The sequence below is a fragment of the Mus pahari genome, chromosome 3 (assembly GCF_900095145.1).
Source record: "Mus pahari chromosome 3, PAHARI_EIJ_v1.1, whole genome shotgun sequence".
Lineage (NCBI taxonomy): Eukaryota > Metazoa > Chordata > Mammalia > Rodentia > Muridae > Mus > Mus pahari.
This window is the reverse complement of record NC_034592.1, coordinates 136,951,044-136,963,299: the sequence shown is the minus strand read 5'-3', so window position 1 is coordinate 136,963,299 and position 12,256 is coordinate 136,951,044. Positions and strand designations below refer to the sequence as shown.

The 12,256-nt window shown below is 48.3% G+C and overlaps 1 protein-coding gene across 1 annotated transcript in view; it reads left to right on the top strand.

Annotated features, from left to right (window-relative positions):
* The window catches only part of Pxmp4 (peroxisomal membrane protein 4), a 16,363-nt gene extending 15,157 nt beyond the window's left edge, over positions 1-1,206 (top strand). Inside the window, exon 4 of the mRNA XM_021194533.1 lies at positions 161-1,206. Coding sequence (XP_021050192.1) covers positions 161-424 — 264 coding nt within the window. The 3' untranslated portion in view covers positions 425-1,206. The remainder of the gene's footprint in view (positions 1-160) is intronic.
* The last annotated feature ends 11,050 nt before the right edge of the window (positions 1,207-12,256 follow it).

Sequence of the window (12,256 nt, the reverse complement as noted above, 5' to 3'; positions counted from 1 at the left end):
TGAGGCATGGCACCTCAGTCATCTTGCATGTTAACGTTGAAAGTTACCGAACCAGTGTCCAGTGCCTAAGGTCCAGTGCCTAAGGTCGGGTGGGCAGGTGCAGGTGAAGGTCCCCAGAGGCTGTGCTGACTAGTAACCCCGAGCATTTCCCTCCCTGCAGATTAACATGTACCTGACATCACGCGTCCTGTATGCCTTGTGCCGCCTGGGTGTGGAGAAGGGCTACATCCCTGCGCCCAAGTGGGACCCGTTCCCCTTGCACACTGCAGTGATTTGGGGGCTCGTGCTATGGCTTTTTGAGTATCACCGGCCCACTCTGCAGCCCTCCCTACAGTCCTCCATGACCTACCTCTATGAGGACAGCAACGTGTGGCACGACCTCTCAGACTTCCTCATCTTCAACAAGAGCCGCCCCTCCAAGTAACACAGTCCAACCAAGGTGCTTCAGGAACTCCTCCGCCCAGACAGCCTCCAGGCGGCGGCCCGCGGCTGCTCAGGGTACGGGTCTGTTGACATACCCTCGTGGAGGAGCCTGCCTTCTCAAAGTCATGGCCCTCACACTCCAACTCCTATTAACCCAGGCTCCCATTTGCTGAAGTAAAAGTACTGAGTTTTCGGCCTACCAGTACTTTTGAATACTGTAGCACGTGGCTGGATCCCAGTAAGGAGTCTGCGGCTTGATTCCAGATGTTCTTCCGACTTATGTAAGGCCACGGCAAACTCACCCCTCTCTTGGCTTCAGGTCATTCAGGTCAGGGGAGGACCCTCCGAGGAAAATGGCTTCCTGGTGGATATGATGGCCCTCCCTCTATCAGAGGGCTCCTTGGTAGTGGGCAATAGGTTACAAACACTTTGAAAGGAAAAAAAAAAACTAAATTCTTTGTCTAAATTATTCTGTTGAGACGTTCTGGAGCCCTGCTGTCCAATTGGAGCAAAGCACTATATGAGCCACATGCACAGCACGTGTCAAGCCCGTGTGAGACCCCACAGCCTATCACCAGCACTGAGAAAACGTCGAGTGACCACATTTTTTTGAGATGCATTAAGAAGGCTGTGGCTGGGCAGTGGTGGCGCAAGCCTTTAATCCCAGCTCTTGGGAGGCAGAGGCAGGTGGATTTCTGAGTTTGAGGCCAGCCTGGTCTACAGAGTGAGTTCCAGGACAGCAAGGGCGACACAGAGAAACCCTGTCTCAAAAAACCAAAAAAATAAAAAAATACAAGGCTGTGGCAGTAGGCTTGTGAGCTCCAGGCCAGGCTGGGATACAATAACAAACAAACAGACAAACAACCTCTGTCTCAAAAAAAAGTTGCGGGTGGGGGTCAGTGAGTAAAGATGGTTGCAGTTAAGCCAGGCAACCTGAGTTTGATCTCTGTGTCCCACATGGTGACATGGTGGAAGAAGAGAACCTGCTCCTGCAAGTTGTCCTCTGCCCTCCACATGTGCCTTGGCATGTATGTGTGCATGCACACACACGCACGCACACGCACATGCACATATACAATAAATAAATGAAAATATAATAAAACATTAAAGAACATGCAAAATTAATCTTAATCATATATTTTGCCTGCAGGTTCATCTGTGTACCCTGTGTTTGTGTGTGTGTGTGTGTGTGTGTGTGTGTGTGGTACCAGCAGAAATCAGCAGAGGGTGCTGAGTCCCTTGGAACTGAGGGTATGGGTGTTGTGACCCACTATGTGGGAAATGAAGCTTGGTCTTCTGCAAGAGCACTTAGGGTTGTTGTTGTTGTTGTATGATTGTTTGAGGGTTTTTTTTTTTTCCAGACAGGGTTTTTCTGTGTAGCCCTGGCTGTCCTGGAACTCACTCTGTAAACAAGGCTGGCCTCAAACTCAGACTGCCTCTACCTCCCAGTGTTGGGATTAAAGACGTGCGCCACCACTGTCTGATGAACTAAGTGCCTTTCACCACTAAGCCATTTCTCTAGCCTCAGACCTTTAATCATGTCTATTTTAACTCAATATTTCCCAAACCTTGCCATTGCTACATATGTTAATATAAAGGATTGATAGCAGCTTTTCTTGAACTACATCCTCAACACTGGCAGTGTGTTCTGCATGCACCAGGTCTCATGGTTATCCTCACAGAAGATTACGGAGGACACTGAAAATCTGGAACTAAAGACAGTCTGAGCCCCACACCTACTCTGTGTTGCATCCCTGGGGAAGGCTTTCTGACTCTCAGCATCTCCAGCCCCATAAATGAGGAGATTCACGCTAACCCAATGTCCACCCTGGACACTTCGCAGCACCTGAGTGACTTCAGCATAGCGAGTTTCTCCTTCCTCCCGACTGCCCATCATTGTCTTTAATCCATAGTTACCTTGCAAGGATGCACGTTGATCCATGTTTTCCAGGTATGTGGCCTCATGATGATTTGAACAGTCTGCCTGATTTTGAAGCCCGTGTTTCCTTTCGTGCCTCTCATTAAACCTAGAAAACCTCAGCCATGCTTTACAGTCGTTGATTATAGGATCTGACATTTGACACCAACCCAGATGCTCACAGGAGCTCTTGGTGGCATAAATGGAAAATTCCTAGGGTGCTATGGCATTGGGGAGTGGGGCACAGTGGACTGGAGGATTGTGTGCCAGGAGGAATTTTTAAAAACCGTTTGTCCGAAGGAACAAAACAGCTCTCAGAAAAGCCTGGTCCGGAGGCTACTGATTTGAGACCCTTGGTTTGGTACAGTGCATTCCTTACACCATGCCCTCTCCTCCTGCCTTTTTATGTGACTGAAATGACCAGTAGAAGTCTACAGGAGTCGCTGGAGTGCTCATCAGTGTGCCGATTCTGGGCAGGCCTGGAGACACACGTCCACATTCACAGCACCTGGGAGGTGGGGCAAGAGGAAGGGAGCTCAAGGTCATTTTCTGCTACAAAGCAAGCTGGAAGCCTGGACCTATCTCATGAACACACGAATGAGTGGATGGATGGATGGATGGATGGATGGATGGATGGATGGATGAATGAATACAATGCAAATTCTGACCCACGGGGTCTGGAGCTGGTCCAAGGTCTGACTGTCTTAGAAGTTTCCCATGCTGTGGGCGCTGTTCTAGGAGCCCCGCCAGCTTGCTGAGGGGGTGGCGAATGGCAGTTTTCCCAGGTAACTGACCAGTCACAGAGCTGCAGGGCAGCGGAGGTTCTCTCTGACTCCCCAGTGCTCTCAGCCACAGCAGTTCCCTGCGAACTCAGAGCAGATGGTTCGGAAGAGCTTCTCACTCTGCTGGAACTGGAAGACGAACCAACTCTGGAGCCTGCTGGGAGACGGCCATTGCCAGGCAGGTCTAGTCTAGATGGTGGGGAGCCCTGCCATCCTCTCTTCTCTTCACACCTGGCTTCTCCAGTTGCCACCCCTGTGTCCCCCCCCCCATCCCCGCCTGAGGGATCCCACCCCTGGTGCCTGATTTACCACTCTGCAGCAGGCATGAAGTTTTAGAGATTAATATGCCCCTTGAGCAGCATTAGCCCAGCACTAAGAAATACTATCACAAGCAGCTCCCAGCCCTCAGAGGAGATAACCCTCCATATACTCTGCGTGCTGCTTGCTAGAGCTCCAAGCAGGGCCGCACTCCAGGTGTCCATGGTGGAAACTCTCCTTCACGCCACAGCCACTGCATCTGCTGGGACATGGCATCACTTGCACACAAACCCTTATCTTGGGCTTTATTATTGGAGAAAAACCCAAACTAAAATTGGCCACTGGTCAGTAGACTAAGAGGCAGTATAGATGGTTGCAAGGAGTAAGGGCTTCGGAACCAGCATGCCCAGGTTCAAGGCCTGACTGATGAAGTGACTTAGCCATCTGTGCCTCATCTGTAAAAGGGGTGTTGTGATGACATGCGCCTCGTGGCGTCTGGAAGGATTAAGTGACGCATGTAAAGTGAGCATTCAATAGACATTGCTCTTATTTCCAATAGAACAAATACAGGAGGAAGCTGGTTGTAGGAAAGAAGTGCGCCCTGTGTTTAGCTGGCCCTTCTCCCCAGCCAGCCTTGGACTCCTGCCCTGACATCCCTCCTCCAGTGCTGGGGGTGGCCGGCCCCACCACCCACTGGCTCTGCTCTCTAAGAATAGGTTTCCCTCGCAGATGGTATCTCTCTGGATCTTGCCAGAGCATCTGGTGCCTCCAACTGCACACTCCAGGGAGGAAGGCGGGGTGGTCCTCACAGAGAGGAACAGAGCCTGTCTTCAGCAGCTTTGGGAGGAGCCCAGCTTCACTCCTTCCTTGCTGAGCCTCCATTTTCTATGATCTGTGGGTAGGGATTGCCAAAGGGCCATTGGCGCACGGAGAGGAGCTACTGCCATTCGCCTTCCTTAAACAGCAGAGTAGATTAGTGTACAATTACTGTCTACTACATTTGCAGAAGACCCCTTTGCTTGAAAAACTTAAAAAATTATATTGGTTAATTAACTTTTTTCCTGTGGGGGGGGGTCTGGATTTTGTTTTTGTTTGTTTTGTTTTTGTCTTTATTTGTTTCTAAAATGGGGCATGCCCAGCAGTGGTGCACACCTTATATCCCAGCACTCGGGAGGCAGAGGCAGATGGATCTCTGTGAGTTCAAGGCCAGCCTGGTCTACACAGCAAGTTCCAGGACAGCCTGTGCTACACAGAAAAATCTTGTCTCAAAACCCAAAAAACCAAACAAACAAAAGGACAGGATATCATGTAGCCCCAGGTTAGCTTTAAACCCAGCATGCAACTGAAGCTGGCCTTGAATTTCTGATCCTTCTGCTTCTACTTCCTGAATGCCAGGACTATAAATGTGGGTACCATGCTTTGTCGCTGCTGGGGTGCCCAAGGGCCGCTGGCAAGCTGCTCAGGAGAGGCAGAATACAGTCCATGATAAGGGTCCCATCCCATGTTTCCCGGATGAGAAACAGTGAGATCTGGGACAGACACTGTGGTTCCTGGCCTCCTGTGTACCCAAGAGACCCTGGGGACCTTGAGGAGTTGGGAATGGGATCTGTGCCTTCCCTACCCACCAGGCAGGAAAGGGATGGCTGACCCTAGGACTGGGGTGAAATCCAGTTTGGTTCCAAGTGAGTGTCAAGAGTATGGAGGGAGCCATACCTTTAATCCCAGCACTCGGGAGGCAGAGGCAGGAAGATTTCTGAGTTCGAGGCCAGCCTGGTCTACAGAGTGAGTTCCAGGACAGCCAGGGCTACACAAAGAAACCCTGTCTCAAAAAACCAAAAAACCAAACAAAGAGCATGGAGGGGGTCCAGAGGTGTAGGCTCGGCTCTTTAGGATGAAGGCCTCCTGCCTTGTTGAACTTTGAAGAAGGAGAGGGTCCTTACTTGGCCAAACTGCTTTATTTGATGGCGGATACGAATGCATACATCTTACTCAGGGTGAATACCCTTTTCAGGAAGGAGTGCCAAGGAAGGGAAGTTCATTGGCCGAATGCTGATATCTCATTATCATGGAGAACTGCAGGTGTCTGTGCTTCATGACCGATTGTCACGGGTCCTCTCAATGGGGTGTCATGATTACATGTCCCAGATCAGGTAGTTTGGCGGGGAGCTGCCCTCATGCCTACTGTTCTCAATTCTGAGAGTTTCTGGGGTTTAGGCTGCTGCAACCTTACCAGTTCTTCTATCTGGTGGCCCGGTCCACTTGCCCCACAATGCTTCAGCTTTCCCCCAACCCATGTGTGTGTGTGTGTGTGTGTGTGTGTGTGTGTGTGTGTGTGTGAGTGTGTGGAGGTCAGAGACCTACATTAGGTGTCTACCTCAATTGCTCTCCACTTTATTTTTGAGATAGCTCAGCCTCACTGAACCTGGAGTTCAGGAATTCAACTAGGTGAGCTGGCCAGTGAGCCCCAGGGATCCCCAGGGATCCCCTGTCTCTGTGTCCTTGTGCAGGGATCACAGACACACACTACTGCACCTGGCGTTTTACATGGATACTGCAGATCCCAAGTCTGGACCTCATGCTTCCATGACAACGCTCGTAACTGACTGGGCCATCCCTTTCCCCTTTTGCTCCACCCCTGGCTTCTAGTGCTTTCAGAACTGTACAGTCTTCTGTGAACAGTCACGTGTCTTTGTCTACAAATAAACCTTGTATTGCATTTTCTTGACTCTGACATTGCTCCTCATCTGTGTGCTTGGGTCACTTTCTATATAAAGTGAGCCTTTGAAGGGCTGGAGAGATGGCTTGGATGTTTGACCGCACTGGCTACTCTTCCAGAGGACCCAGGTTGATTCTTAGCACCCACATGATAGCTCACAGCTATTACCTCGGATCCAGGGCATGCAACACCCTCTTCTGACTCTCTCAGGCACTGCATGCATATGGTGGACAGAGATACAAGCAGGCATAATATCTTCACATACCCATATACATAAAATAAAAAAAAATTCATTTATTCTGTACACACACACACACACACACACACACACTTACACACACACTAACATACACACACCAGCCAACAATAAATCTTTTCTTAAGTAATCAGACTTTGAAGTGAAGGAGCAGGATGATGTTAATTTGGGACCTTTCTGTTTCTCCATGCCCAGAATAGAGATGGTCAAGCAAGCAGTGATTTGCAGACTAAAGGATCCTGGCAACAGCCTCTCTCTCTCCCTCTCCACCCTGTTCCCTTGAACTGCCCTGTGAGTGCACGTGGTTTATAAGAAGCAGGCTTTGAACCCTTCATTCTCCTGAACCAGAACACTGCGTTCTGCCCCCCAGAATGAAGCCATGTCACGACAAGCTGTGACTTAAGATCAGCCTTTTCTTTGACAAACCGGAGCATGTTTATAAAAGGAAAAGTGTTTGCCCCCACTTCCCTTGCCTTGTTTCAGATTCAGAGGGAATATGTCTTACTGGGCCTTGAAGGGCATCGGAGCGAAGCTTTTGATGTTAAGCAGAGGCAGACGAGGCCAGTCCCACCCTGGCAGAGGACAAAGGAGAGCTGAGCTCTCTCCTAATGTTGGTTTGAGAAATCTAAGTACAGGGAGCCTGTGTTTTGCACCAGCTCTGCTCAAGAACGCCCGCAGAAGCCGTGACTTAGAGAGCCAGCTGCACTGTACACCCATCCTTGTGTGAATGCCAGGATCCTTGTTCTTTACTCTCCTGGACGTCTCCCTGTGGGCTGGGTGTCAGCTGAGATTCAGGAGCAGGGCCAGGCCACATCAGCTCTTTAGACACTTCTTTTGGAGTGACTTTGTTATGTCATGAATTCCTCTGGCATCTGTGGGACCCCATGGTCCCCTCTCAAGAGCGTTGTTTCCAAAACCCACGCAATAAAGTATATAGAGCCAGGACCAACAGAGCAGGCCTGTCTCAAAAACAAAAGCAAAATAAAAAACTCTAAAACACCCCCTTTTAAAAGCCTCAAACAACAAAACCTAAGATCTAATGAAATATCCCAAAACCATGACTTCGAAAGGATAATAAACACAAACAATGTCTTAGCTGAAGCAGTGAGTCCAGCACAGCAGGCAGAGTCATAAGCTCCTCTGTGTGTTGAGCGCATGCAGTGCTGGGGTTTGAGCCCTACTTTTGAACCAAGCAGTCTACCAACTGAGCTACATCCCCGCCCTGGAAAAGCTGCCATTTCTGTCCTCCGTGTAATTTTAGCCCTCAAGAGGTAAAGGAAGGTGGGTCATGAGTTCGAGATCATCTTCTGCTATACTCAGTGAGTTTGAGCCAGTGACTTAGATTTCTATTTTGGTGTTAAGACCCCAAGACCAAAGGCAGCTTGGGGAGGAAAGTGTTTATTTCATCTTCTAACTACTCCGGTCACACCCAGTCACTGAGGAAGTTATGCAGGAATTGCAGGAATGAAATGCTGAAACTGAAGGAGAAGCCCCGGAGGAATGCTGCCCCTGGCTTGCTCCCTCTGGCTTGCTCAGTCTGTATTCTTATACCACCCCGCCCTTATACAGCCTGCCCCAGGATCGCACTGGCCCCTCCCATGTTGTCAATCATTAAAACAAAAGGCCCAATGGCTACACCCACAGGCCAGTCTGATGGAGGTGTTTTCTCAATTAAGGTTCCTCATCTTGGGTGACTCTAGTTTGTGTCAAGTTGACAAAAAAAACTAACCTGGACAGCCAGTCTGGACTACATGAGACCGTCACAAAAACAAAACAAAAACAACAATCAAAAGACAAAAATGAAAACCAAGCTGGTTAGTGATCAAGTGCTGGCATTGCCCTTGCAGAAGACTCGGGTCCCAGCACCCACATCAGATGCTGTGAACACGTCTCCCCCACCAGACAAGCAAAATTCAAAATAAAATAGTTTTGGGGGCTCAATGTGATGATACACACCTTTAATCTCAGCACTCAGGAGGCATGAGTTCAGTGCCAGCCTGGTCTACATAGTGAGCTCCAGGACTTTGTAGAGAGACCTTATCTCAAAACCAAAAAAAAAAAAAAAATTAAAAAAAAAATTATTTTGGGGCCAGGGATGTAGCTCAGTGGTACAGAAATTGTCACTTGCCTTTTGGTGACTTAGGGATATATGTTCCTTCTATTGTTTTAGCTTACTATCATTGTGGTTAGTATTTCGAGATAAGCTCTCACTATGTAGACCTGATTGATCTTAAACTTACTAAGTTAGGTCAGGCTGGCCTTGGATTTAGACATCCCTGATTCAGCTACCCAATTGCTGGGTTATAGTTGACTACAATATACCCTCCTCTTCTCTTCTTCCTCTTCCTCTTCCTCCTCCTCTTCCTCCTTTGCATTAAATAATAAAATCTAGCTGGTTACAGTCACATACATCCACAATCCAAGAACTCAGGAGTAAAGAGAGCTCAGCCGTGAGGAGCATATATTGCTCTTACTGAGAACCCAAGTTCAGTTCCTCTGCAGTCACATCCGGTGGTTCACAGACACCTGTAACTCCAGCTCCTGGGGACCTGATGCTTCTCACTTCTATGGGCACCTGGACTCACACGCACATCTCACTGCCAGCCAACACATATACACATAATTAAAAAGAAAATAAATCACCAGGCATGGTGGCCGTGACACACACCTTTAGGCAGGTAGGTTTCTTCCAAGTTCAAAACCAGCCAGGTTTACATCACAAGTTCTAGTTCAGCCAAAGTTACATAACGATTTCATCTCAAAAGCAAAAACACAAAACAAAATGAAATAAATAGAATCATCTATCTATCTATCTACACACACACACACACACACACACACACACATAAAATTCTGGACTCAATGTGAGGCAGGAATATCACAAAGTTGAGTCCAGAGCAAGCCAATAAAAAGACCGTATCTCAAAAAACAAATCAATCAATAAACTGGAAGATAATAAAGGGAAGAAAACAGCCCAGACATGGTGGTACACACTTGTAACCCCAACATTCATGAGGCAGAGGCTAGCCTGGGCTACATAATGAGACTATATCTCAACAACAACAAAAATCCAAAACAAAAAAACCAAGCGAACAAAACTCCTTCTATGACTTCAAAGGTCTGGTAAGCTAACTATCTAGCCATCACCTGGACACTTGCATCGCTAACATCCTTAGGAGCGCAGTGAGTTCTAACCTCAGGGAAGGCCCCGGTGCCGCCTGCAGTGCTCTGGTTTGTCACAGCCGTGACTTTGGCAGGCCTAAGCAAGGGAACACTAGGGTGATGTGAATTCCCTTTGGGGAAGACTTTTCTACTCCTGTGAGGAGCGCAGCCCAGGTTCAGAGTGCTGGCAAGAAGCCGTGCTACAGGGTGTGCTGGGCCAAGGTTAGGCAGCCACAGGTAGTGAAGGAGAAGTGGGCAAATCTGGGGTGTCCTCTGAGAGCGGCACAGTGACCCAGGGCTTAGGAGCGGTGGGAGAGTAAGGTGTAGTGAGTGAGCCCCGCGTTTTTCTACTTTAGGGATTGCCTGCAGCCAGGAGATCGGCCTGGACCTGGTACCCCTCCCTGTTCTTCTCTATCCTCTTGTGCCCTTCACGGCCCTTCTGAGGCCAGCCGCCTACCAGACCCCTGGCATGCCAGGCTTTGCAGCTGGCCCTGATTGTCATTGCTCCCCAGGGAGTCATGGGAACACACTCCCCTTGCCCTCTTCACCCCCCTCTTCCCAGACGAGGCCAGGCCCTAACAATGCCCCCTCAGCCATCCAGTGGCCTGGACACAATGCCCCTGTTTCGGTTCATTGCCAGCTCCAGAAAGCCTGCTGGGTTTCCTGGCCTGTCTTGCATATATATAACTCTGGCTTCCAGAAGAGATTTTTTTTTTTTAATTTAAAAATAGTGTGTAGGTGGGGGGTGGGGCCGGAGGGCTCTGACTCTCCCTCTGAATATTTTAATGTATGTGCAAAGTCTTTCTCTCCCAGTGTTCTGCCTGCCCCACTCTTCTCCATAGCTGTATTTGCCATGCGCCTATCAACCTGGGGCCCTAATGCAGGTGTCAGCTACAAAAAGAAAGAAAAGCTGATTGCTCCATTGTGGCTAGCCTCTGCTGCTGCGGCAGACCGTGGAGGTAACCTGAGGGCTTCTGATGTGGCAAGTGCTGGGCCCTGCATGTGTGTGTGCGCGCCAGGGCTGGAAACCGGAGTCTGACATGGCTGAGCGCGGTCTCTCTTCCTGTTGTTACACCCAGCCCCACCTGGCACATACTGTACACCGTAATTTACTACCTCTAAGGCGCCATTCAAGATCTAAGGTGCGAGGCCGGGCGTTGTGGCACACGCCTTTAGTCCCAGCTCTCTCGGGAGGCAGAGGCAGGCGGATTTCTGAATTCGAGGCCAGCCTGGTCTACAAAGTTAGTTCCAGGACAGCCAGGGCTGTACAGAGAAACCCTGTCTCAAAAAAAAAAAAAAAAAATCCTAAGGTGCGTTATTTTGACTCCCTAAAAAAGGAAGAGAGGAGCTACCTGGAGCCGATGCTGAGCAGCGGCGATGCATTGCTAGCACTTGGGACACACCAGGCTTCTTGCCCTTAGCACCAAAAAGAGAGGAGGAGGAAGGGTGAGAGAGAAGAAAGAGGAGAACAGATAAAAAATAACTTCAGAGATGTTAAAATATTAAAGTTTCAGGACCCGAGTATGGTTTGCCCATCTACAATCCTACCACTTAGGATGGGAAGACCAGAGACTTGGGAGTTCAAGGTTACCCTTTGATACATGAAACCTTCAATACTTTTGTCTCCTTCCCCCATCACCCCTCTCCCAGGATCAGTGGAATAGCCGTTGTCTCATTCAGTTGTCCCCCAAATGCATGTCCCCTCACCTTGTCTCTGGGCCTGTCTGTGCACCTCAGAGTTTGGGAGATAGGACTGGGCTATTTCAGACAACTCTCTTACTCGCAGTGTGAACAAGCAAAATTCAAGATGAAAGACAGAAAAAGAGATACAGAGAAACACTGAAAGAGAGAGACAGAGAGAGACAGAGACAGAGAGAGACAGACAGATGGGGGGAGGGAGAGCGAGAGTGAGAGGGGGAAAGGTGTGTGTGTGTGTACACATACATGAGTACGCATTTGATTTAGGGGCTCCTGTAGCCCATGCTGGTATTGACTTCATCAGGTAGCTAATACTGGCCTTGAACTCTTGATCTTTCTGCCTCTATCTCCCAAGAACTGGGATTATAGGTGTGCACTACCTTGCATACCTCCATTGTTTGGGTTGATTCATTTCCATCTTATAATATCTATCTATCTCTCTATCATCTGCATCTCTTCTTAGAATGAGTACATTATATAGCCTTGGGTTCTTGGCTCTTGTTATATAGACAGAGTTGGCCTTGAGTTCATAGAGACCTCTCTGACTCTACCTCCTGAGTGCTGTCACTATCTGCATTGAGAACAATTTTTTTTTTTTTTTTTTTTTTTTTTTTTTTTTTTTTTTTTTTTTTTTTGGTTGGGAGACTATTAATGACTGCATCTATTTCTTTAGGGGTTACAGGACTGTTTTGATGGTTTATCTGATTCTAATTTAACTTTGATACCTATTATCTGTTTAGAAAATTAGATTTTTCCTTTCATGAGTATGAAGTTTCCTTGCTTATCTTTTTAAATAACTTTTGGTTGAAAGTTGAATTTATTCAATATTAGAATGGCTACTTCTGCTTGTTTGCTGGGACCATTTGCTTGGATAATTTTTCCCAGCCTTTTACTTAGGTAATATCTGTCTTTCACACTGTACTGGCTAGCTTTGTGTCAACTTGACACAGCTGGAGTTGTCACAGAGAAAGGAGCTTCAGTTGGGGAAATGCCTCCATGAGATCCAGCTGTAAGGCATTTTCTCAATTAGTGATCAAGGGGGA